At 38.1% G+C, this 23,508-nt stretch overlaps 1 protein-coding gene across 1 annotated transcript; it reads left to right on the top strand.

The window, feature by feature from the left end:
- Positions 1-17,772: 17,772 nt before the first annotated feature.
- On the top strand, positions 17,773-20,985 carry LOC107781975 (uncharacterized). The gene is made up of 3 exons (XM_016602788.2): positions 17,773-18,124; positions 18,250-20,438; positions 20,528-20,985. The coding sequence occupies exons 1-3, from the start codon at positions 17,938-17,940 to the stop codon at positions 20,600-20,602; spliced, it is 2,451 nt and encodes an 816-aa protein (XP_016458274.1). The 5' UTR covers positions 17,773-17,937; the 3' UTR covers positions 20,603-20,985.
- The last annotated feature ends 2,523 nt before the right edge of the window (positions 20,986-23,508 follow it).

Genomic DNA, 23,508 nt, shown 5'->3' with positions numbered 1-23,508 from the left:
ATCGACGAAGTATTGAAATATTTTGTTGAATAATACAATGCATATGATATGCATTTTATTTTAAAAAATGCTTTTAAATATTGAAAATAATCTGAAAATATTATGACAATTTTAGCTAAGCAACCTAAATAATTGGTCGTCTAGAAAGCAAATTATGTAGAAGACATTATTTTATTTTTCTTGTTAGGGTATTGAGGAAGGAGTATTGTTTGATGAGACGCGAGACGGTGTGAACGCGCAATTAGAGGTATGGAGGCAAACTCTAGAATCTAAAGGTTTCAAGTTGAGCACTTGGAGTGTAAGTTTAGTGGCGAGACTCATGGAGGGGAAGGGGAGGTGAGGCTGGACTCGCAGGTCATCTCTAGGAGAGGGAGTTTTAAGTACCTTAGGTCTATTATTCAGGGGATGGGGAGATTGATGAAGATGTCACACATCGTATTAGGGCGGGATGGATGAAATGGAGACTCGCTTCCAATGTTTTGTGTGACAAGAAGGTGCCACCGAAACTTAAGGGTAAATTCTACAGAGTGGTGGCCAGACCAACGATGTTGTATGGGGCTAAGTGTTGGTCAGTCAAGATCGCTCATGTCCAGAAGACGAAGGTAGTAGAGATGAGGATATTGATATGGATGTGCGGGCACACCAGGTTAGATAGGATCAGAAATGAGGTTATTCGTGACAAGGTGAGTGTGGCCCCAATTGAGGACAAGATGCGGGAAGCGCGGCTTAGGTGGTTTTGGTCGTGTGAGGAGGAGGAGCACAGACGCCCCGGTAAGGAGGTGGGAGAGATTGACATTGGAGGGCCTACGGAGAGGTAGATGTAGGCCAAAGAAAAGATGGGGAGAGGTGATTAGGCAAAACATGTCGCACCTTCTACCGAGAACATGACCCTTGATAGGAAGGTATAGAGGTCGAGAATTAAGGTAGTATAGTAGGTAGTCTAGAGTGTTCATAACAGTAATATTGGCACGCAGTCTCGCTTTCGTTGGTAGTAGATTTTTATGACTAACCGTTGATTTCTTTCATTGTTGATCACCTTACTATCTTGTTGTTTTTATTGTGCTTTTATATGACTTTTTGGTACTGTCCCTTTTTGTCTATATTTTTATTAATGTGGTGTTTTTACTTTCTTGAGCCGAGGGTCTATTGGAAACAACCTCTCTATCCTCATAAGGTAGGTGTAAGGTATGCGTACACACTACCATCTTCAGACCCCATGGTGTGGAATAATAATGGGTATGTTGTTGTTGTTGGTATTGAGGAAGGAAAATTCTCCAATTGAATAAGACTCTATGTTGTAAGGGATACAACAAATGTAAGGTTGTACGCAACTATTCTTTTTTTTTTTTTTTTTTGAGAAACTATCAAGTTTGTCCTTTTAGAGCAACAATGCTACCAATATTAGTCAATTCATAAAATATTATCAATAATAGCCGGATGCTACCAAATATTAGCCAATTAATTTTTAGTATTTAAGTGACCATAAGTCTTCCCTTTTTGTATATTAATCATGTTAATCATATACTCTAATCATTTCTTTTCATAATTTTTTAATTTTTTGTTTTGTTTTATTTTATGTTGCATTTAAGCTCTTATTCGTCTTGTTTCATTAGTCGATCTTAATAGTAATAAAAGCTAACCAAGTTGATGGTTAACTCTTAAATATCAAGTTCAATTAGACAAAATAAAATCACAAGATGACATCATCTTTCTTTTATGATAAATATTACTAAATATTTAAATATGTAATTTTTTTAAGTAAATTAGATAGAACGTTGGGATGAGGAATCCTAAAAGGAAGAGTTGAGTACTACCCATTGAAGAAAAAGCCTAACTCCATTGTGCTGCTTAGCTTGTTTAAGTTATGAAAACTTTGGCACTCAACTGCTAGCGTATTTCTCATTTCCGTTGTGTTTATAATTGCGTTAGGTGTTAGTAGTCATTTGCTAGCGTATTTTTTCAATTCCTTTATGTTTATAATTAGTTAGGTTTTAGCAGTCAGCTGCTGGCGTAATTCCGTTATTTCGAGCGGATGTTGTTGGAATAGATCGGTACATCTCAAGGAGTTTGAATCCTAATCATGAGACGATTTGATAGAGATTTGACATAGTTTGAATTGAAAATTGAGCCAAAATCAAAGTGAAAGACGAACATGGAAGAAGATGAGATGTGTATCCTCTTGTATATCCACATGTATCATTTATGTATCCCATATATATCAAATATATATCTCATGTGTATCCATGTATACTTATGTGTGAGATACATATTACATACATGTATCACAAAGAAATTTTTAAACTCGATTTTGGCTACAAATTTGACTCCAAACCAGTCTAAATCACTTTCAATCTTTCTCAAACTTTGCATATTGCCTAGAGTTTAAATTTGTAATACAGACTAGATGATTAATCAAGGCTCAAGCAAAGGGAAAGAGGACCTTGTTAAGTAGAAATGGCGTGGGATAATCACTTTTTAATATGGTATTTAATTTTTATCCAGTATTTTTAATGATGAGAAAAAATAGCCACTACTCTATTAAAATGAATACAAAAATATATTTTTACCCTTTTGTCACGAGTGTTGTGTAAATATTAAAGACACGATGTCCTTAATATTTACACTGCACATATGAAGTTAAGGACACTGTGTCCTTAACATTTACACTGTATATATAAAGTTAAGGACATGATGTCCTAAAGTTTAACAACGGAAGGTGCAAATACAGGACACTTTGTCCTTAATATTTATACAGCATTCATGAAGTTAAGGACACCATATCTTTAATATTTACACAACACTCATAAAGTTAAGGACACCATGTCCTTAACATTTACATTGCACACGTGATGTCCTTAACATTTACACTACACATATGAAATTAAGGACATGAGGTCCTAAAGTTTAACAACAGAAGGTGCAAATACAAGTTAAGGACATTATGTCATTAATATTTACACTGCACACATGAACTTAATGACACCATGTCCTTAACATTTACACTACACATATGAAGTTAATGATATGATGTCCTAAAGTTTAACAACGGAAGGTGCAAATACAGGACACTTTGTCCTTAATATTTACACAGCATTCATGAAGTTAAGGACATCATGTCCTTAATATTTACACAACACCCATGTCTAGCACAAGGGTATTTTCGTCTGGGCAAGTAAAAATTTATTAAGCACCGGCTAAAGAGTAAATATATTTTAAATAGTGGCTAAAAACTCTAATTAGTGGCTAAATGTTCACTTCCCCCTTGTTAACTACCTTTTGCAATGCTAAGGAAAGAGAGGAACGTGCAATTTCTAAGTTATCTTTGTGTAAAAATCAAAGTATGAGTAATTTTAGTTTCTGAAGTTCTAAAACGTTAAACTAACAAGAAAGAATGATATAAAAAAGAGAGCCTCGAAGGAAGTTCAAGATTTGATCAAAAAGATTTTTAACATAATCGAAAGATTACAAACAGGAGTATTTAAATTTTGCAATTTTTCGTGGCTATTTTTTATAATTAGTGCTTGCCGGCTAATTGTTGGTAAGTTTGAGCAAATTTCGGCTATTTCCGTACTTTTTCAACTTGCTTGCAACTATTCATTAGAAAATAAATCACATATTCGGTAGGCTACTTCGGTTATTGTCTCATTCTCTTGTTTTGATGCTCGATTTCTTTTGCTTTAACTTATTTCCTAGCATGCCAGCGAGGAAACTGTAGTCTTGAGCTCAGTAAAATTCAGGTAATATAGATGTTTATAAACTATGATAATAAATAGGTGATTATCATCAGTTAATCAAGTTAGTTCTCGAATCTCGTTCCTTTTCTTTTTTTTTTACTATTCACTAGTATTAGTACTCGTGCGATGCGCTGACAAATCATGTCAAATTGCGATGCAGGTTGTTTGAATCATGTGCTAACCTTAAAATATAAATCTCTCTGATAAAAATTATATAACATGAGAATTTAATTATGAAGCAGGATATGAAATTATTGTTTAAATCTTGTAGTAGACAACCAAATTATTTTTTAAATATTTGTAGCAACCTAACCCTTTGATTCTAGTACTTGCATTTCATTTCGCTGTCAATATTAAAGAATACTAAACATGTCATATTGTGATCTGTCTAGTATGAGCACATTAGATCATATTATTTTAACAAAATTCTTACTATCACTTTATTTTTATCTCAAAGTCAAATATGTCTTATTCATCACATCATTTTTACGTAATTTTTTTTCTTTTTGTTCTTTTCTTATAGTTATTGTATTATTTATTATTTAATATTATTATACTATCATATAATTTTTTATTAGCTTATAATTAAATTAATGTCTTGCTTATTATTATTTTAATAGTATTTAATAAATATAAATATTTTATTCTTGAAAATTGATATATTTTTATGCTTGCATCCTCTTATTCAGAATATTTTAATCATTTAAATTTATTAGTAATATTTTTAAATATAATTTAATTATTTTATTTTATTTATTTTTAAATTAATTTAAAGTATAAGTATCCTCACACTACTTCTATACATTCTCTTCCTTACTATAAATTTTAATTAGTTTTTATATTAATGTTTTACCTATAACCAAAATAATGTCATATTTTATTTTAAATTGTAACTTTTAATTAGTCTAAAATATTAATACATAAGTTATTTGATTATCATGTTCCAAATGTATTGAGTTTTCTTATAATTAATTTTGTATTAGATGCAGTTAAATTTTCTTTCTTTTTTATCTATAAGATAAAATTTAATTTTTAAATTTTTATTAGTAAAATTACTGATATTAGAAATTTATTTTGTATTTTTAAAATTTTATTTAATCATAGAAAAATATTTTCTTAATTATTTGAACACATTATTTCTAAATATTATAGTAATATTTTTACTGTCATTTTATTTCATTACGTAATATTTTCAAAAACAAAAAAATCTCATCTCTAATTCACATAATTCTTATCATTTTATTTTCTAAATTGGATCGCATTTTCAAAAAATTATGCTATAATTTCAAGCTTAAACTAACTGCACTCAATTCAGATATTAATCATAAAAAATATATTCTTAATTGTTTGAACATATTATATATAAATGTTGTAGTAATGTTTTCACTATCATCTTATTTATTTACATAAATTTTCTTTCTTTTTTAGTTTTAAGATACAAATTTAATTTTTAATTTTCATTAGTAAGATTATCTATATTAGAAATTTATTTTGTATTTTAAAAATTTTTTATTATTTTTTTATTTTTCATAAATAAAACTTCAATTTTGTGATATTATCCATAATTTGAGCATTCTCATCATAGTTTTAAGAACTTTCTAATCTCAAATTCAAATAATCTTTTCCTTTCATTTCTAATAATTTAACAGAATTTTGCTTTTTTTTTAATCTAATATATAGTCTTATTATGTTTCATGTGGCTTTTCATTAACTTGTAACTTTATTTAATATCATTATCAACTACTTTTCTTTAATAATATATAGATAAATATACAATTTTTTAATTATAAAATAAATATTTATTTTGTTTTAAAAATTTTGCTCAAAAATTTTAAATTATTTAAAATTTAAGAATATTTTTAAGTATTGTATATTTAGTTTATTTTATTTTCTAAACTTATGATTTATTACATTATCTCTAATTTATTTTTAGTTTTTTAATTTTATCTATTAGACTTGAATTATGTGGACTTATATTATGACTTTTATTATCATAATATAAACAACTTCCTCATCTCAAATTTAAATAAGTTTTACCCTTTTTCTCTATGATAAAAATCTGAATTGTTATTTTTTCTCTATTTATTCTTTATTTTTAATATTATTACATTGTCATGTGAATTTTTATTAGCTTGTTTGAATTTAATATCTATTTTTACCACACTCATTCTAATATAATATAGAAAAAGATTAAAAAACTTTCTGATCTCAGATTCAAATAATTTTTATCATTCTATTTTCTTAATTGGACCGTATTTTCAAAAATTATGTTATGCTTTTAAACTTAAACTAACTAAACTCAATTCAAATATTAATCATAGAAAACAATTTTCTTAATTGTTTGAACACATTATATCTAAATGTTGTAGTAATATTTACGTATAAAATATTCGTTTGTATGATTTATCAATATTAATATAACTTTATTATTCTTATTATTAAAATATCTTTTACTGATTATTTAATTTTTCTCTTACCTTATAAATAATTTATATATTTTATGTAAGATCTTATTTTGCTGCTTGAAGTTATTTAATTTTTAAATTTAATAAATCTATAATATCTTAAGAAAATTTTAGTTTTATTTTATATTTTAACTTACTCCAAAGTATAAATAGTCACGGGTTATCTCAATTTACGTCTTTATATATTTTTTATTTTTTTCTATTATAGTTTTTAATTAATTTCTCACCTCCATATTTCTAGCTAATATAGAAGAAAATCTATGAGTAGATCAATATATATATATATATATATATATATATATATATATATATATATATATATATAGATACAAATATACATATAAATATAAATATAGATATATTGATTAGATTTGTCTAAGATCAATTTTGATTATGTATAGGATTCATTAAACTACTTTCATTAATTATATTTTTATTTATAATTTTTAATTATTAATGTTGTCCTAAAATTGCCAAGTGGCTTCATTTTAGCTTGTCACTTGGCTTAACCACGAAGTATACTACTGTCACGACCCAAATTCTTCCTCCGTAAATTGTCGTGACGGCACCTAGTCTCTACGACTAGGTAAGCCCAACACTTTGCGGAAATGAAATGAAAACATAAAAATTAACAACTAACAGTAGCAGATAATCTATATAAGCAATTGAGATGCCGCTCGGCATATACAATAGTCAACTCTAGGAATATACATAACACACCCAAGACCCGAAACACCGTAAGTCACAAGCTTCTACGAGATTCTAACTGTTCTATACATCACTGTCTATAGAAATAAAGGAAGAATAAACATAGGGGAATAGAGGGGGACTCCGAGGATCTGCTGCGCGCGGGCAGATGTACCTTGAAGTCTTCGAAAATAGCAGCGACTGCAACTAAGGACGAGGCTGGTAAGAGGAACCTGGATTTGCACACGAAAAATATGTGCAGGAAAGGGCGTGAGTACACCACAATGATACCCAGTAAGTGTCAAGCTTAACCTCAGTCGAGTAGTGACGAGGTCAGGTTAGGGCCCTACTGGTATATATATAATAAAAACAAGGTAGAATAAAATATCGCAATAACATAAAGACATAAATTTAACAAGAATGAAAACATAGAAAGGTAACAACTCAGTATATAGAAATAATAACAAGGGGTCTCCCGAGATACCATTTCGTAGTCCCAAACGTAAATGTGCAGGGGGATCTCCCGGAATACCGTTCCGTAGTCCCAAAGTAAATATATAAGACAAGGGGATCTCCCGAAATACCGTTCCGTATTCCCAAAAGTAAATATGCAGGGGGATCTCCCGGAATACCGTTCTGTAGTCCCAAAAGTAAATAAACAACTCAAACAATAGAATTCAACAGCTACAACACGAGATCCTACAATTTAAACTAAGTATAAGATAAGGAAAAACAGGAAACTTACTAGACATGCTGCACATAGTTCAGATAAACAATTAAGGTAAGTAGTCATGTTGTTCTAATCTAACAGGATACTACACATGCTGATATGACTCAAATAAGAAGGAAAACATGTTATTACTTAGCAGAAATCGGGTTTTTACAATAATTAGCCCGTGTACGTATTCGTCACCTCATGTACACGGCACTCACATATCAAAACAGTACCAAATCCTAAGGGGAGTTCCCACACACAAGGTTAGGCAAGCCACTTATCTAGAATCAAACTCAATCAATCCGTAACAATGCTCTTTTCACGAATATCCAACTCCGAATGGCCCAAATATAGCCAAAATCAACTACATAACATAAATATAACTACAAGGAACTAATCTAGCTAATGAAATCAAAGCTAAAGCAAAAAATTAGAAAATCGCCCTAAAAAGCCTCCCGGGTCCACGTCCCGAATTCGGGTAAAAGTCACAATATGAACACCCATTCACTCACGAATTCACTTATACCAAAAGTACTCAAATCCGATCCAAAATCTTGATCAAAATCCTAAAATTCGGCCTAAGAACTTTTCTCAACTTTTTCCCAAATGTTCAACCCCAAATCCGAAATTAAATGGAGAAAACAACTATATATTAATGGAATACAACCAAAAATGAGTTAGGAATCATTACCCCAAAGCTTCCTCTGAAAATCCCTCGAAAAATCGACAAATTCCGAGCTCTCAAGTCCAAAAATAAAGAATGAAAACAAACCCTCGCACTTAGCCCTTTTTTCTGCCACTCAAACCGCTTCTGCGGGCCTACAACTGCATCTGCGGTTCCGCACCTGCGAAAATTCCATCGCAGGTGCGGTTTTCACTTAAAACTCATCGCCCGCTTCTGCGATCAAAAGTTCGCACCTGCGTGTGCGCACCTGCGGCCTATGTCCGCTTCTGCGGTCCTCCACCGCTCCTGCGATCTCTCCAGCGCATCTGCGGGCATCGCATCTGCGGAACTCACCTCGCACCTGCGGCCCCTGACCACTCCCTCCAAATCCGCTTCTATGCTTAATCATCCGCACGTACGCCCCCCCCGCAGGTGCGAAACACCAGAAACCAGCAAACTTCAGAAATTTTCTAAGTCCAATATTTCCTCCGTTAAGCATCTGAAACACACCCGAGGCCCCCAGGACCTCAATCAAATATACCAACTAATCCTAAAATATCATACGAACTTAGTCGAGCCCTTAAACCACATCAAATAACACTAAAATCATGAATCATCCTCCGATTCAAACTTAAAGAACTTGAAACTTCCAAATTCGACAATCGATGCCGAAACAAACCAAACCACGTTCGATTGACCCCAAATTTTGCACACAAGTCGTATTTAACCCTACGGGCCTACTCTAACTTCCGTAATCGAAATCCGACCCGATATCAAATATTCCACTACCGATCAAAATCTCTAAAACTTCGACTTTCGTCATTTCAAGCCTAAATGAGCTACAGACCTCCAAAACATAATCCGGACACGTCCATAAGTCCAAAATCACCTAATGGAGCTAACGGAACCGAAGAAACTCTATTTCGGAGTCGTCTTCACACAGTTCCGATTGCGGTCTAAATCCTAAGGTTTAAGCTCTCGTTTAGGGACTAAGTGTCCCAAAATACTCCAAAAACCAAAACGAAACCTCCCGGTAAGTCATAATAGCAGAAAAATATACGGGGGAAGCAGTTAGTAGGGGATCAGGGCTATAACTCTCAAAACGACCGGTCGGGTCGTCACATCATCCGCCTCTTAAAACAACCATTCGTCCTCGAACGAGTATAGAGACATACCTGAAGCTGTGAACAGATGAGGATAACAGCTGCGCATATCCTGCTCTGTCTCCCAAGTCGCCTCCTCGACCGGCTGACCCCTCCACCGAACCTTTACTGAAGCAATGTTCTTTGACCTTAGCTTTCTGACCTGCCTGTCCAAAATAGCCACTGGCTCCTCAACATAAGATAGGTCCTTGTCCAACTGGACTGAGCTGAAATCCAATACATGAGCCGGATATCCGTGATACTTCTGGAGTATAGAAATATGAAATACCGGATGAACTCCTGCTAGGCTGGGGTGGTAAGGCAATCTCATAAGCAACCTCCCCAACACGCCGCAACACTTCAAAAGGACCAATGTACCACGGGCACAACTTGCCCTTATTTTCGAACCTCATAACGCCCATCATAGGCGATACCCGAAGCAAGACCCGCTCTCTAACCATGAATGCTACATCGCGAACCCTCCGGTCCGCATAACTCTTCTGTCTGTACTGGGCTGTGCGAAATCACCTTCACCTTATCCAAGTCTGTACCTAATAATCTGGCCTCGCCCGGCTCGAACCAACCCACTGGGGACCGACACCGCCTACCATATAGAACCTCATACGGTGCCATCTGGATGCTCGACTGATAATTGTTGTTGTAGGCAAATTTTGCAAGTGGCAAGAACTGATCCCATGACCCTCCAAACTCCATCATAGACACACGAAGCATATCCTCTAATATTTGAATAGTGCGCTCGGACTGTCCGTCCGTCTGAGGGTGAAATGTTGTGCTCAGGTCCACTATAGTGCCCAACTCATATTGTACGGCTCTCCAAAACCATGATGTAACTACGTACCCCGATCAGAGATCATAGATACCGGTACGCCATGAAGCCTAACGATCTCACGGATGTAGATTCGAGCCAGCTGCTCGGAAGAATATGTAGTCATCACAGGAATGAAATAAGTTGACTTGGTCAACCTATCCACAATCACCCAAACCGCATCAAACCTCTGTTAAGTCCGTGGGAGTCCAATAACGAAATCTATAGTGATCCACTCCTATTTCCGCTGCGGAATCTCTAACTTCTGAAGCAACCCACCCGGTCGTTGATGCTCATACTTCACCTGCTGGAAATTTAGGCATCGAGGCACATACTCCACTATGCCCTTCTTCATTCTCCTCCACCAGTAATGTTGCCTCAAGTCCTGATACATCTTCGCGACACCCGGATGAATGGAGTACCGCGAGCTATGAGCCTCCTGAAGAATCAACTCACGCAAACCATCTACATTAGGCACACATAGCCTGCCCTACATCCTCAATGCGCCAGCATCCCCAATAGTGACCTCCTTAGCATCACCGTGTTGGACCGTGTCCTTAAGGACAAGCAGGTGGGGGTCATTATACTGACGCTCCCTGATAAGATCATAAAGAGAAGACCGAGAGACCACACAAGCCAACACCCGACTTGGCTCAGAAATATCCAATCTCACAAACTAGTTGGCTTAAGTCTGAACATCCAATGTTAAGGGCCTCTCTGCTGCTGGAAGACATGCTAAACTCCCCAAACTCTTCGCCCGGCGACTCAAAGCATCGGCCACAACATTGGCCTTTCCCGGGTGGTACAAAATAGTGATATCATAATCCTTAAGTAGCTCCAACCACCTCCGCTAATGCAAATTAAGATCCTTTTGCTTGAACAGATGCTGTAAACTCCGATGATCAATGTAAATCTCACAAGGAACACCGTACAAATAGTGGCGCTTCAGGGCATAAACAATAGCTGCTAACTCAGGGTCGTGGACAAGATAGTTCTTCTCATGCACCTTCAGTTGTCTGGACGCGTAGGCAATCACCCTACCGTCTTTCATCAACACCACGCCAAGATCAATCCGAGATGCATCATAATATACAGTGTAGGACCCCGAACCTGTAGGCAATACCAAAACTGGGGCTGTAGTCAAAGCTGTCTTGAGCTTCTGAAAGCTCTCCTCACACTCCTCTGTCCACCTGAACGGAGCACCCTTCTGGGTAATACCCCGCCAAACCAAGAAAACTACGAATCCCGTAGTTGATGACGGTCTAGGCCAACTCTGCACTGCCTCCACCTTCTTCGGATCTACCTTGATCCCATCACTCGATACTACATGACCCAAGAATGCCACTAAGTCTAGCCAAAACTCACACTTCAAAATTTTTGCATACAACCTCTTTTCTCTCAGAGTTTGAAGCACAGTCCTCACGTGCTGCTCATGATCCTCCCGAGTCTGGGAGTACACCAGAATGTCGTCAATAAACACAATGACGAAGGAGTCAAGATAAGGCCGAAACACATTGTGCATCAAATGTATAAAGGCTGCTGGGGCATTGGTCAGTCCAAAAGACATAACAAGAAACTCATAGTGACCGTATCAGGTCCTGAAGGCAGTCTTCGGGATCTCTGGCTCCCGAATCTTCAACTGATGATAGCCTGAACGTAAGTCAATCTTGGAAAATACCCTGGCACCCTGTAATTGATCAAATAAATCATCAATGCGAGGCAAAGGATACCTGTTCTTCACTGTAACATTGTTCAATTGGCGATAATCAATACACATACGCATAGAACCATCCTTCTTCTTTACAAATAAGGCCGGAGCACCCCAAGGCGACACACTAGGCCGAATGAAGCCCTTATCAAGCAACTCGTGCAACTGCTCCTTCAATTCAGGAGGAGCCATACGGTATGGAGGAATAGAGATGGGTTGAGTGCCCGGCAACAAATCAATGCCGAAATCAATATCTATGTCGGGCGGCATGCCCGGAAGATCAGCTGGAAACACATCTGGGAAATCCCGCACTACTGGAACTAACTCAACTCTATGGGTATCAATACTGGCATCTCTCACATAGGCTAAATACGTGTCACACCCCTTCTCAACCATTCGTTGAGCCTTAAGAAATGAAATAACTCTACGGGGAGTATACTCTAAGGCACCTCTCCACTCTAATTGCGGTAAGCCTGGCATAGCCAGTATCACGGTCTTAGCGTGACAATCAAGAATAGCATAATGGGGCAACAATCAGTCCATGCCCAAGATAACATCAAAGTCTACCATGTCGAGTAATAATAAATCGGCTCTGGTCTCAAAACCACTAAGAGCAATCAAACACGACCGATATACACGTTCCACAATAAGAGAATCTCATACAGGAGTAGACACATAAACATGGGAACTCAAAGAATCCCGAGATACGCTCAAATATAGGGCAAAATAAGAGGACACATAGGAATACGTAGAGCCTGGGTCAAATAATACCGACACATCTCTATGACAGACTGGAACAATACCTGTAATGACAGAGTCAGAAGCAACTGCCTCTACAGGAGCCGGAAGAGCATAATACCTGGAATGGCCTACCCCTTTAGGGCGACCTCGACCTCCCCGACCTCCACCTCGAGATGGCTAAGCAGGTGGGCCGATAGCTGGTGCTGGAATCATAGCCTGAGGACCCGGTGGAGCACGTGGTGGCTGAGAAGTCTGTGGAGGTGAACCCCTCATAAGTATGGGACAATCCCTTACCATATGGCGAGTGTCGCCACACTCAAAACAACCCATCAGAGGGCGTGGCTATTGTGAGTGACTCGGGCTAGGTCTGCTGAACTGGCCGCTAAAAGCATCCCGAGCATGAGGCACACTAGATACTGGCGGTGCATAATAAGGCTCCTAAGGTCTAGAACGGGCTGGAACACCACTGGCAGCTGGAAGAGTTGAATGAACGGGGCGACTCACATAACCCCTACCATGGCGAGCTGCTGGGGCACGAACACCAGAATAATAACCAGTCTCTCAAGACCTCTTGGCCTCCCTCTCTTCTCTGTCCCTAGCAAGCATGCCCTCCAATCTCCTAGCAATGCTCACAACCTGCTGATAAGAGATATCCATCTCCAACTCCCTGGCCATACTAATCCTGATGCTGAGGTGGAGTCCCTCAATAAAGCGACGAACCCTCTCCCGAACTGTAGCAACCAAGGCCGATGCAGATCAGGCCTAATTACTGAAACGGACTGCATACTCTGACACAATCATAGAACCCTGGCACAACTACTCAAACTCCGCGTGCCATGAGTTCCTGAGGCTCTGAGGGACATACTCTCTCAAAAACATGTCAGAGAACTGAGTCCATGTAGGTGAAGTTGCCTCGGCCAGACTACTCAACTCATAAGCACACCACCACTGATAGGCTTCTCCTCTAAGCTGGAATGTAGTAAAAGAAACCTCGTTCGTCTCCGCTACGCCCATAGTACGGAGAATACGATGACACTCCTCCAGAAAACCCTGAGCATCATCTGTAGACAATCCGTTGAAGGTAGGTGGGTGGTACTTCTTATACCTCTCAAGTCTGAGCTGCTCCGCCTCAGAAGCTGCTGCCATAACCTCGGGCTGAGCTGGATCTACCGGCTGAATTGGTACAATCTCTGGAACCTGGTCGACCTAAACCAGCTACTCTGGAGTACCGGCGCAGGAGTTTGTGCCCCTCCCCCGGCCTGAGATGTGGATGGAGCTAGTGGAATCAGTCCAGCCTGAGCTAAGGTGCTGAACATCCTCATGAACTGGGCTAGAGTCTCTTGGAGGGTTGGTACAATAATAAGAACCTCTAGTGCCTGCCCTCCAACTGGAGTTGATGGGGGCTCCTCTGTCGTAGCTCACGCGGATGCTCTGGCTGCACCGCGTGGTCGTCCTCTACCCCGACCCCGGCCTCTGGCGGCTTTAGCAGGGGGCACGGGTGCCTGGTCGTCATATCTCTCGGTACAGGTCCTCACCATTTGTGAGAAAGAATAGAAAAGAGAATTTTAGAATTTGATGCCAATAACTCGCACGACAAGGAATCAAAAGAAGTATGATTGTTCCTACAGTTCCATAGCCTCCAGAAGATAAGTACAAACGTCTCCGTACAGATCCGCGAGACTCTAATAAATCGGATTATGACTCACGACACCTATGAACCTAGAGCTCTAATACCAACTTGTCATAACCCAAATTCTTCCTCCGTGAATTGTTGTGATGATACCTAGTCTCTACGACTAGGTAAGCCTAACACTTTACGGAAATGAAATGAAAACATGAAAATTAACAACTAATAGTAGCAGATAATCTATATAAGCAATTGAGATGCCCCTCGGCATATACAATAGTCAACTCTCGGAATATACATAACACACCCAAGACCCGGAATACTGTAAATCACAAGTTTCTACGAGATTCTAACTGTTCTATACATCACTGTCTATAGAAATAAGGGAAGAATAAACATAGGGGAATAGAGGGGGACTCCAAGGATCTGTTGGCGCATGCAGATGTACCTTGAAGTCTCCGAAAATAGCAGTGACTACAACTAAGGACGAGGCTAGTAGGAGGAACCTGGATCTTCATACGAAAAATATGTGCAGGAAAGGGCATGAGTACACCACAACGGTACCCAGTAAGTGCCAAGCCTAACCTCGGTCGAGTAGTGACGAGGTCAGTTCAGGGCCCTACTGGTATATATAGATATATAATAAAAACAAGGCAGAATGAAATATCGCAATACAATAAAGACAGAAATTTAACAAGAATGAAAACATAGAAATGTAACACCTTAGTACACAGAAATAACAACATGGGGTCTCCCGAGATACCGTCTCGTAGTCCCAAACGTAAATGTGCAGGGAGATCTCCCGGAATACTGTTCCGTAGTCCCAAAGTAAATATGCAAGACATGAGAATCTCCCGGAATACCGTTCTGTAGTCCCAAAAGTAAATATGTAGGGGGATCTCCCTGAATACCGTTCCGTAGTCCCAAAAGTAAATATACAACTCAAACAATAGAATTCAACAGCTACAACACGAGATCCTATAATTTAAACTAATTACAAGACAAGGAAAAAAAGGAAATTTACTAGACATGCTGCGCAGAGTTCAAATAAACAATTAAGGCAAGTAGTCATGTTGTTCTAATCTAACAAGATACTACACATGCTGATATGACTCAAATAAGAAGGAAAACAGGTTATTACTTAACAGAAATGGGGTTTTTACAACAATTAGCCCATGTACGTACTCGTCACCTCACGTACACGGCGCTCACATATCAAAATAGTACTAAATCCTAAGGGGAGTTCCCCCACACAAGGTTAGGCAAGCCACTTACCTCGAACCAAGCTCAATCAATCCGTAACAATGCTCTTTCCACGGATATCCAACTCCGAATGGCCAAATCTAGCCAAAATCAATTACATAACATAAATATAACTACAAGGAAGTAAACTAGCTAATGAAATCAAAGCTAAAGCAAGGGATTGGAAAATCGCCCTAAAAAGCCTTCCCGGGCCCATGTCTCAGAATCGGGTAAAAGTCACAAAATATGAACACCCATTCACTCATGAGTTCACTCATACCAAAATTACTCAAATCTGATACCAAAATCTCGATCAAAATCCCAAAATTCGGCCTAATAACTTTTCTCAACTTTTTCCCAAATTTTCAACCCCAAATCCGAAATTAAATTAAGAAAATAACTATAGATTAATGGAATACAACCAAAAGTGAGTTAGGAATCATAACCCCAAACCTTCCTCTGAAAATCTCTCGAAAAATCGATAAATTCCGAGCTCCCAAGTCCAAAAATGAAGAATGAAATCAAACCCTCGCACTTAGCCTTTTTTTCTGCCAGTCAAACTTCAACCGCATCTGCGGTTCCGCACATGCGGAAATTCCTTCGCAGGTGCGGTTTTCACTTAAAACTCATCGCCCGCTTCTGCGATTAAAAGGCCGTACATGCGTGTGCGCACCTGCGGACCTATGTCCGCTTCTGCGGTCCTCCATCGCTCTTGTGATCTCTCCAGCGCATCTGCGGGCATCGCAGATACGGAACTCACCTCGCATCTGCGACCCCTGACCACTCCCTCCAAATCTGTTTCTGCACTTAATCATCCGCACGTGCGGCCCCCGCACCTGTGTTTCCCCCACTGCAGGTGCGAAACACCAGAAACCAGCAAACTTAAGAAATTTTCTAAGTCCAATATGTCCTTCGTTAAGCATTCGAAACACATCCGAGGCCCTCGGGACCTCAACTAAACATAACAACCAATCCTAAAACACCATACTAACTTAGTCGAGCCCTCAAACCACATCAAATAACGCTAAAATCACGAATCATCCTCCGATTCAAACTTAAAGAACTTGAAACTTCCAAATTCGACAACCGATGCCGAAACCAACTAAACCACGTTCGATTGACCCCAAATTTTGTACACAAGTCGTATTCAACCCTACGGACCTACTCCAACTTCCGGAATCAGAATTAGACCCTGTATCAAATATTCCACTCCTGGTCAAAATCTCCAAAATTTTGACTTTCGCCATTTCAAGCCTAAATGAGTTACAGACCTCCAAAACACAATCCGGAAACGTCCCTAAGTCCAAAATCACCTAACGGAACTAACAGAACCGACGAAACTCCATTCCGGAGTTGTCTTCACACAGTTCCGACTGCGGTCTAAATTCTAAGGTTTAAGCTCTCGTTTAGGGATTAAGTGTCCCAAAATACTCCAAAAACCAAAACGAAACCTCCCGATAAGTCACAATAGTAGAAAAAGATACGGGGGAAGCAGTTAATATGGGATCGGGGCTATAACTCTCAAAACGACCGGTCAGGTCGTCACAACTATCCTCCTTTTAATATAATATAGATATTTCTAGCTAATATAGAAGAAAATCTATGAGTAGATATATATATATATATATATATTAGATTTGTCTAAGATCTATTTAGATTATGTATAAGATTCATTAAACTATTTCCATTAATTATGTTTTTATTTATAATTTGTAATTTATAATTATTGGTGTATACTACCCTCCTTTTAATAGAATATAGATTTCTAATTATTAATATTATCCTAAAGTTGCCAAGTGGCTTCATTTTAGCTTGCCATTTGGCTTAACCACGATGCATACTACCCTCTTTTAATATAATAAGATATAGAAGATATAGATTTTGTATCATCTCCTATATTTTTTGCACGTTGTATTGTGTTATGTATAATAATTACTAAGTTATTGAAGCATACGACTTCTAATCTACTTAAGGTCGAAAGAACATAACTTTTAACAAGATTTAATATAAAAAAAAAATATGCATCATATACCTTTATTTTATTTTTTCCCCTAATTCAGGCTCTATTTGAATTAAAGTTTGTTATCTTAATTCAAAATCCACCTTTATCGCCACAAGAAAAAAGGAAGTAAATCATCAAAAGTCACTGCTTTTGATCGTTTCACTCCAACGGTCAAAACAAGGCAGCATTCAAATACCAAAACCCCTATTCCGAAAGTTCAAAAGTAGCCGTTACAAAAGATTTACAGCATCTTCATAGAATCAAACACCCACAAGATATCCTCTCTAAAAAAATTCACTTTCCTTTCTCAATTCACTACCCTATTTCATTTCCTTATCTATTTTCTGCAAACGATTCTCTTACCTTTCTTGGTATAGTCCATCAATGGCGGGTTCTTCTAACAGATCTCCTTCTCCACTTTCTGCAAAACCCATTCCTCCTCATCCAAGAACCTCTGAAAACACCAATTCTACAGCAAGGAGAAGTTTTAACGGCAACCCTTTTTCACGACCTTCAGTTCTTTCAACCCACAGAGGATTCAACCCCGTTACACCTGCCAATAGCCCTGCTGGTAATTTCTCCTTCCTCCACTTCAATTTCTTTATTTGAAATGTCAATAATATGTTGCAATATTTCTTGATTTGATTAATCACTTTGCTGTATTTTTCTTGTTTTTTGTTGTTGTTGTTGTTGTAGATTCTGCTAAAAGGGTGTCTAATTTAGGGAAAGAAGGGGGTTTTGAAGAGAAAGAGAATGAGTTGAAATCAGCGAAACTGAGGTCACCGGCGGCAAAGGGTTCAAAGAATTTTATGTCTCCAACAATTTCAGCCTCTTCCAAGATTGCTTCATCCCCTAAAAAGAAAATCTTGGTGGAAAGAAATGACCCTCTTAGAACTTCAATTTCCTTATCTGACGGTAAAGCTACATTTTTTAATGCATCTTCCGAAAATTATGATGTGGGTTTTGAACAGAGCAACAGTACTGTAAAATCTATGAAAAAAACTGAAATTTTATTGGACCCTAAGGAGGAGAACGTTCTTGTTGAAGAACAAGGTCTACCTCCAGTTAACAAAATCCCTAAAAAGGTAACATTTTTGGAAGTACCTTTACCCTCTGAATTCATTTCTGATACTGTAACCATGGATTCTGATATTTGCAATGATGAGCCAATACTGGTTTCTACTTTAATAGCCCCACTTGATGCTGATCCCTCTCTACCTCCATATGACCCTAAAACCAATTACCTCTCCCCCAGGCCTCAGTTTCTTCACTACAAACCCAACCCAAGAATTGAGGTTTTACTCAATAAGGAAAAAGGATTGGATGTAGTAGGAGGAGCAAAGAGTCTAGATGACAGCTTCTTGTCTGAGTTATTACTGTCTGATAACATTTCAGACACAGAGGACAGTGAAAGTTCTCAAACTGCTGAAGAATCGCCGAAAGAATCTGATGGTTCTTCTTCAGAAGAGATGTTACTTGAAGCAGCAGTTGATCAAAAAGAGGAAGAGGAACCTAAAATTCCTGAACCTGCTTCTCAAACTGCTGAAGAATCGCCGAAAGAATCTGATGGTTCTTCTTCAGAAGAGATGTTACTTGAAGCAGCAGTTGATCAAGAAGAGGAAGAGGAACCCAAAATTCCTGAACCTGCTGCTGAGGAAATTGCAGAAGCAAAAATGAGAACAAAGCCAAGATCTTCAGTAATATCAAAGTTTTTTTCTCTGCTGTTGGTACTATTGATTGCTTTAGTATTGATCTCAGTTACTGATTCTCCCTTACTTACTACTACTCCTGGGTCCATAGACTTAAGATTTTCTAATCTGAGTATTCCATCAGACATTCCAGTGTTGGTGAAGGCTAATAGTTACTTTAAGCAATTCTCTGGTGAAGCCATTTCTTACTTCTCAAAGTTGATTTATGACCTTGGTAGCATTCCATCAGATATTCCAGTGCATCCTTTAAAATTCATGAACTTGACTGATGTACAAGATAGTAGCATAGATTACTGGTATTTGAAAGGGAGTACTGGTTCGGTGGAGTTGGATAAAGGGTTTGAACTTGCTGAATTGGATGAGGATGAAGAGTCTGAAACTGAGCCCAAAGAGGAAGAAGTTCAAAAGGAAGCTGATTTTGATGATGATGGCAATGAAGAGGAAGTTGAAGGAGCCCATAAGTTGGAGATTGGAGAAGCTTCAGCAATTAAATTAGATGAGGAAAATGAGGCTGATAGCTCAGAAAATGATCAAGAACAAGGACAACATGACTTGGATACCGAAGAAGTTTCTGTTGTCCTAGTAGCTGAGGGGAATGAGTCTATTAGTTCAGAAAGGGATCTAGACCAAGGGGAGCATGAGTTGGCTGAAACCGAATCTTTCAATGTTGATAATGATGCCAGTTCTGATGTTGTAGTTGAGTCAGTGAACGACAACCCTGAAAGCTTAGTGAAAGATGATTCTTCTGTTGAAACGGTGCACTCTCCAATTGATGATAGACTTGGAGACAATGTTGGAGCATATCAGATCCTTGGGATTTCCTCAGTTATCCTTTCTGTGCTAGCTGCTATAGTTATCTATTTGAAGACGAAAAACGATAAGACTCTGCAGTCAGTAGTCTATTCTGATCATATTGTCAAAGAGAAACATTCCTCTCAAAACTGGCCAACGGAGGTTGACGTCATGGGAGAGTCTTGTCCCTCAGAAATGAGCAGCTTTCAGATAAGTTCATCTTATAGTAAGAAATATCCCAAATCAGCAAATGATGAAGCTCAAAGCATGGAGAAGAAACCAAGAAAGAGTAATAGGAGAGAGTCATTGGCTGCGTCTGAGTATTCGTTGGGTTCACCTTCTTATGGAAGTTTCACTACTTATGAGAGGATTCCTATCAAGCATGTGAGTACTGACTAGTACATTACCTACCAAATCTATTTTTTTCTGTACTACTTTGAACACTTTCTGATTTTTTCATTGTGAAATTTTAGGCAAGTGTAGGGGAAGAAGTCATCACCCCTGTAAGGCGCTCAAGCAGAATTAGAAGCCATGTCACCCCTCCTTGATTCTGAAGATGGTTGCGTGTGTGCTAGAGCAGAAACCAGAGAAGTCACGTCACTTATGCATGTCACTGAAGGAAATTGTTTTTTTGGCTTCTCAGCAAGTCAATCCTAGGCATAGTCATTCCTTAACTATACCTTATGACTTAACTGAAGTGATTCAAGTGTGGTTTTTAGGATTTTAATGTTTAGTTAGCTGATGTTTTTTATCTTGTTAGCGGAACTTTCTACATGCTGCCTCAGTCAGTTGAAGTTTCTTTTATTAGTTGAGGATTTCCTGTAGCTTGTGCATAGATAGCGCTTTGTTTGACCTTGCTTCTATAAATTTTAGGATGATCTGATTGTTGGCTTCATTTCTTGAATGTTATTCATTGGAGTAACTTCTTACACATCGTTTGCCGTTGCTTCATCTTTTACTCTTCCTTTCTTCGCTCAACCTTTTGGTGGTACATTGATTTACCTTTAAAATCTGAAGTTTTGTGAAAATATGCATCTCTTGGCTTAGTTTTAAAATTAATTTGCAAGACATAGCAGCATTTTGTTGATAATAGAATGAATCATTTTAGCTAAACTCTGCTGAATGTTCCGTACATAGATTGAGTTTGCTGCTAAAACTGCAAGCTGTACTGAACAATACACTTGCAATTCAAGTCATAGCTCCAGCCTCTCAATCACACAATGTCTCGCGTATAGTCGAGGAGAAGAAACCATGCTAAAGTTCTAAAACTAGCCATTGGCCTTAACATTCCTTTGAATAAATTATACTGTCAATTGCAGAACATGTAGTCATCTTACTGCCAATTGATAGTACATCATGGGCCTTTATGTCACGACCCGAAATTCCCACATTCGGAACCGTGATGGCGCCTAACATTTCACTTGCTAGGCAAGCCAATGTTAGAATATAATTAGTCATTTTAACAAAATTTTAAATTAATTAATACCAAGGAAACAAATGCGGAAATAATGTCTGAAATAATCCATAATAATCGCGATATCTAATTACCATCCCAAAACTTGAGTCACAAGTGCACGAGCTTCTAGAATGATACAAATAAGGTCTAAACAAAATAAAGCTGTCTGAAAGCAAGCACACAACTAAAGTAAAGTAGACGAGGACTTCAGAACTGCGGACGTTGTGCAGTTATACCTCAAGTCTCCTCTGAGTAGCTCTAATCCGAGCAAATCTATGGTACGCCACTAGGACCAACTCCGAAATCTGCACAAGAAGTTCAGAGTGTAGTATCAGTACAACCGACCCCATGTACTGGTAAGTGCCGAGCCTAACCTCGACGAATTAGTGACGAGGCTAAGGCGGGTCACTTACATTTAACTTGTAGTAATAACAACAATAATAATAACGGGAATATTAGTAAGACCAGTAAATAATATTAATAATTGAAATCAACTCAGCAATCACAATCCCTCAACTTGTTTCTATTGCGGCGGGCAACCCGTTCCCCTAATATAACTTTTAAATAATTCTGTTTCTCACCAAATTCGACAAACAAGTCAAATGACATAACGGACCTATGAAAATTTTAAGAACTCGAATCCGACATCGATATCAATAAAAGTCAATTTGTAGTCAAACTTTGAAATCTTTAAGCCTTTAGGTTTCTAGTTTTTGCCAACTGGCGATAATTCAAGCTAGGAACCTCCAAATTAAATTCCGGGCATACGCCCAAGTCCCAAATAACGATACGGACTTACCGGAACTATCAAAACACTGATCTGAGTCTGTTTGTTCAAAATGTTGACCAAAGTCAACTCAATTGGGTTTTAAGGCTCTATTTCACATTTTAATCAATTTTTCATATAAAAACTTTCCGAAAAATTATACGGACTGCGCATGCAAGTCGAGGAATGATAAACAGTACTTTTTCGAGGTCTTAGAATACATAATTAATTATTAAATTTAAAGATGACCTTTTGGGTCATCACATTCTCCACCTCTAAAACAAACGTTCGTCCTCGAACGGAATTAGAAAAGTACCTGAGTTGGTGAAAAGGTGTGGATATTCACTCTGCATGTCCAACTCGGACTCCCAGGTAGATGCTTCTACTGGCTAACCTCTCCATTATACCCGAACTGAAGGATAACTCTTAGACCTCAACTGTCGGACCTGCCGGGCTAGAATAGCTATTGGCTCCTCTTCATAAGTCAAATCTTTGTCCAATTGGACTAAGCTGAAATCTAACACATGGGGCGGATCACCATGATATTTTCGGAGCATAGACACATGGAACACCGGATGAACCGCTGATAAACTAGGTGGTAGTGCAAGCATGTAGGCTACTTCACCCACCCTTTCAAGAATTTCATAGGGTCCAATATACCTAGGGCTCAACTTGTCCTTCTTTCCGAACCTCATTACACCTTTCATAGGTGAAACCCGGAGCAATATTCTTTCTCCAACCATGAAAGCAATATTACGAACCTTACGGTCGGCATAACTCTTTTGCCTAGACTGAGATGTGCGAAGTCGATCCTAAATAACTTTGACTTTATCCAAGGCATCCTGTACCAAATTGGTACCCAACAACCGAGCCTCTCCCAATTTAAACCAACCAACTGGCGAACGACATCACCTTCCGTATAATGCCTCATATGGAGCCATCTGAATGCTTGACTGGTAGTTATTATTATAAGCAAACTCCACAAGTGGCAAGAACTGAGCCCAAGAACCTCCAAAGTCTATAACACAAGCGCGAAACATATCTTCCAATATCTGAATAGTGCGCTCTGACTGTCCGTCTGTCTGTGGATGAAATGTTGTACTCAACTCAACCCGCGTGCTTAATTCACATTGTACAACCCTCCAGAAGTGTGAGGTAAACTGCGTACCTCGATCTGAAATAATAGACACAGGCACACCGTGAAGGCGGAGAATCTCACGAATGTAAATTTC

This window comes from Nicotiana tabacum, chromosome 19, assembly GCF_000715075.1.
Source record: "Nicotiana tabacum cultivar K326 chromosome 19, ASM71507v2, whole genome shotgun sequence".
Lineage (NCBI taxonomy): Eukaryota > Viridiplantae > Streptophyta > Magnoliopsida > Solanales > Solanaceae > Nicotiana > Nicotiana tabacum.
Note: the sequence above shows the minus strand (reverse complement) of the source record. Positions and strands in the feature narration are given on the sequence as shown.

Coding starts and splice junctions, on each gene's coding strand:
- LOC107781975 (XM_016602788.2), top strand. CDS start 17,938: ATGGCGGGTTCTTCTAACAGATCTCCTTCTCCACTTTCTGCAAAACCC. Junction 18,125..18,249: donor ACCTGCCAATAGCCCTGCTG/GTAATTTCTCCT, acceptor TTGTTGTTGTAG/ATTCTGCTAAAAGGGTGTCT. Junction 20,439..20,527: donor AGAGGATTCCTATCAAGCAT/GTGAGTACTGAC, acceptor GTGAAATTTTAG/GCAAGTGTAGGGGAAGAAGT.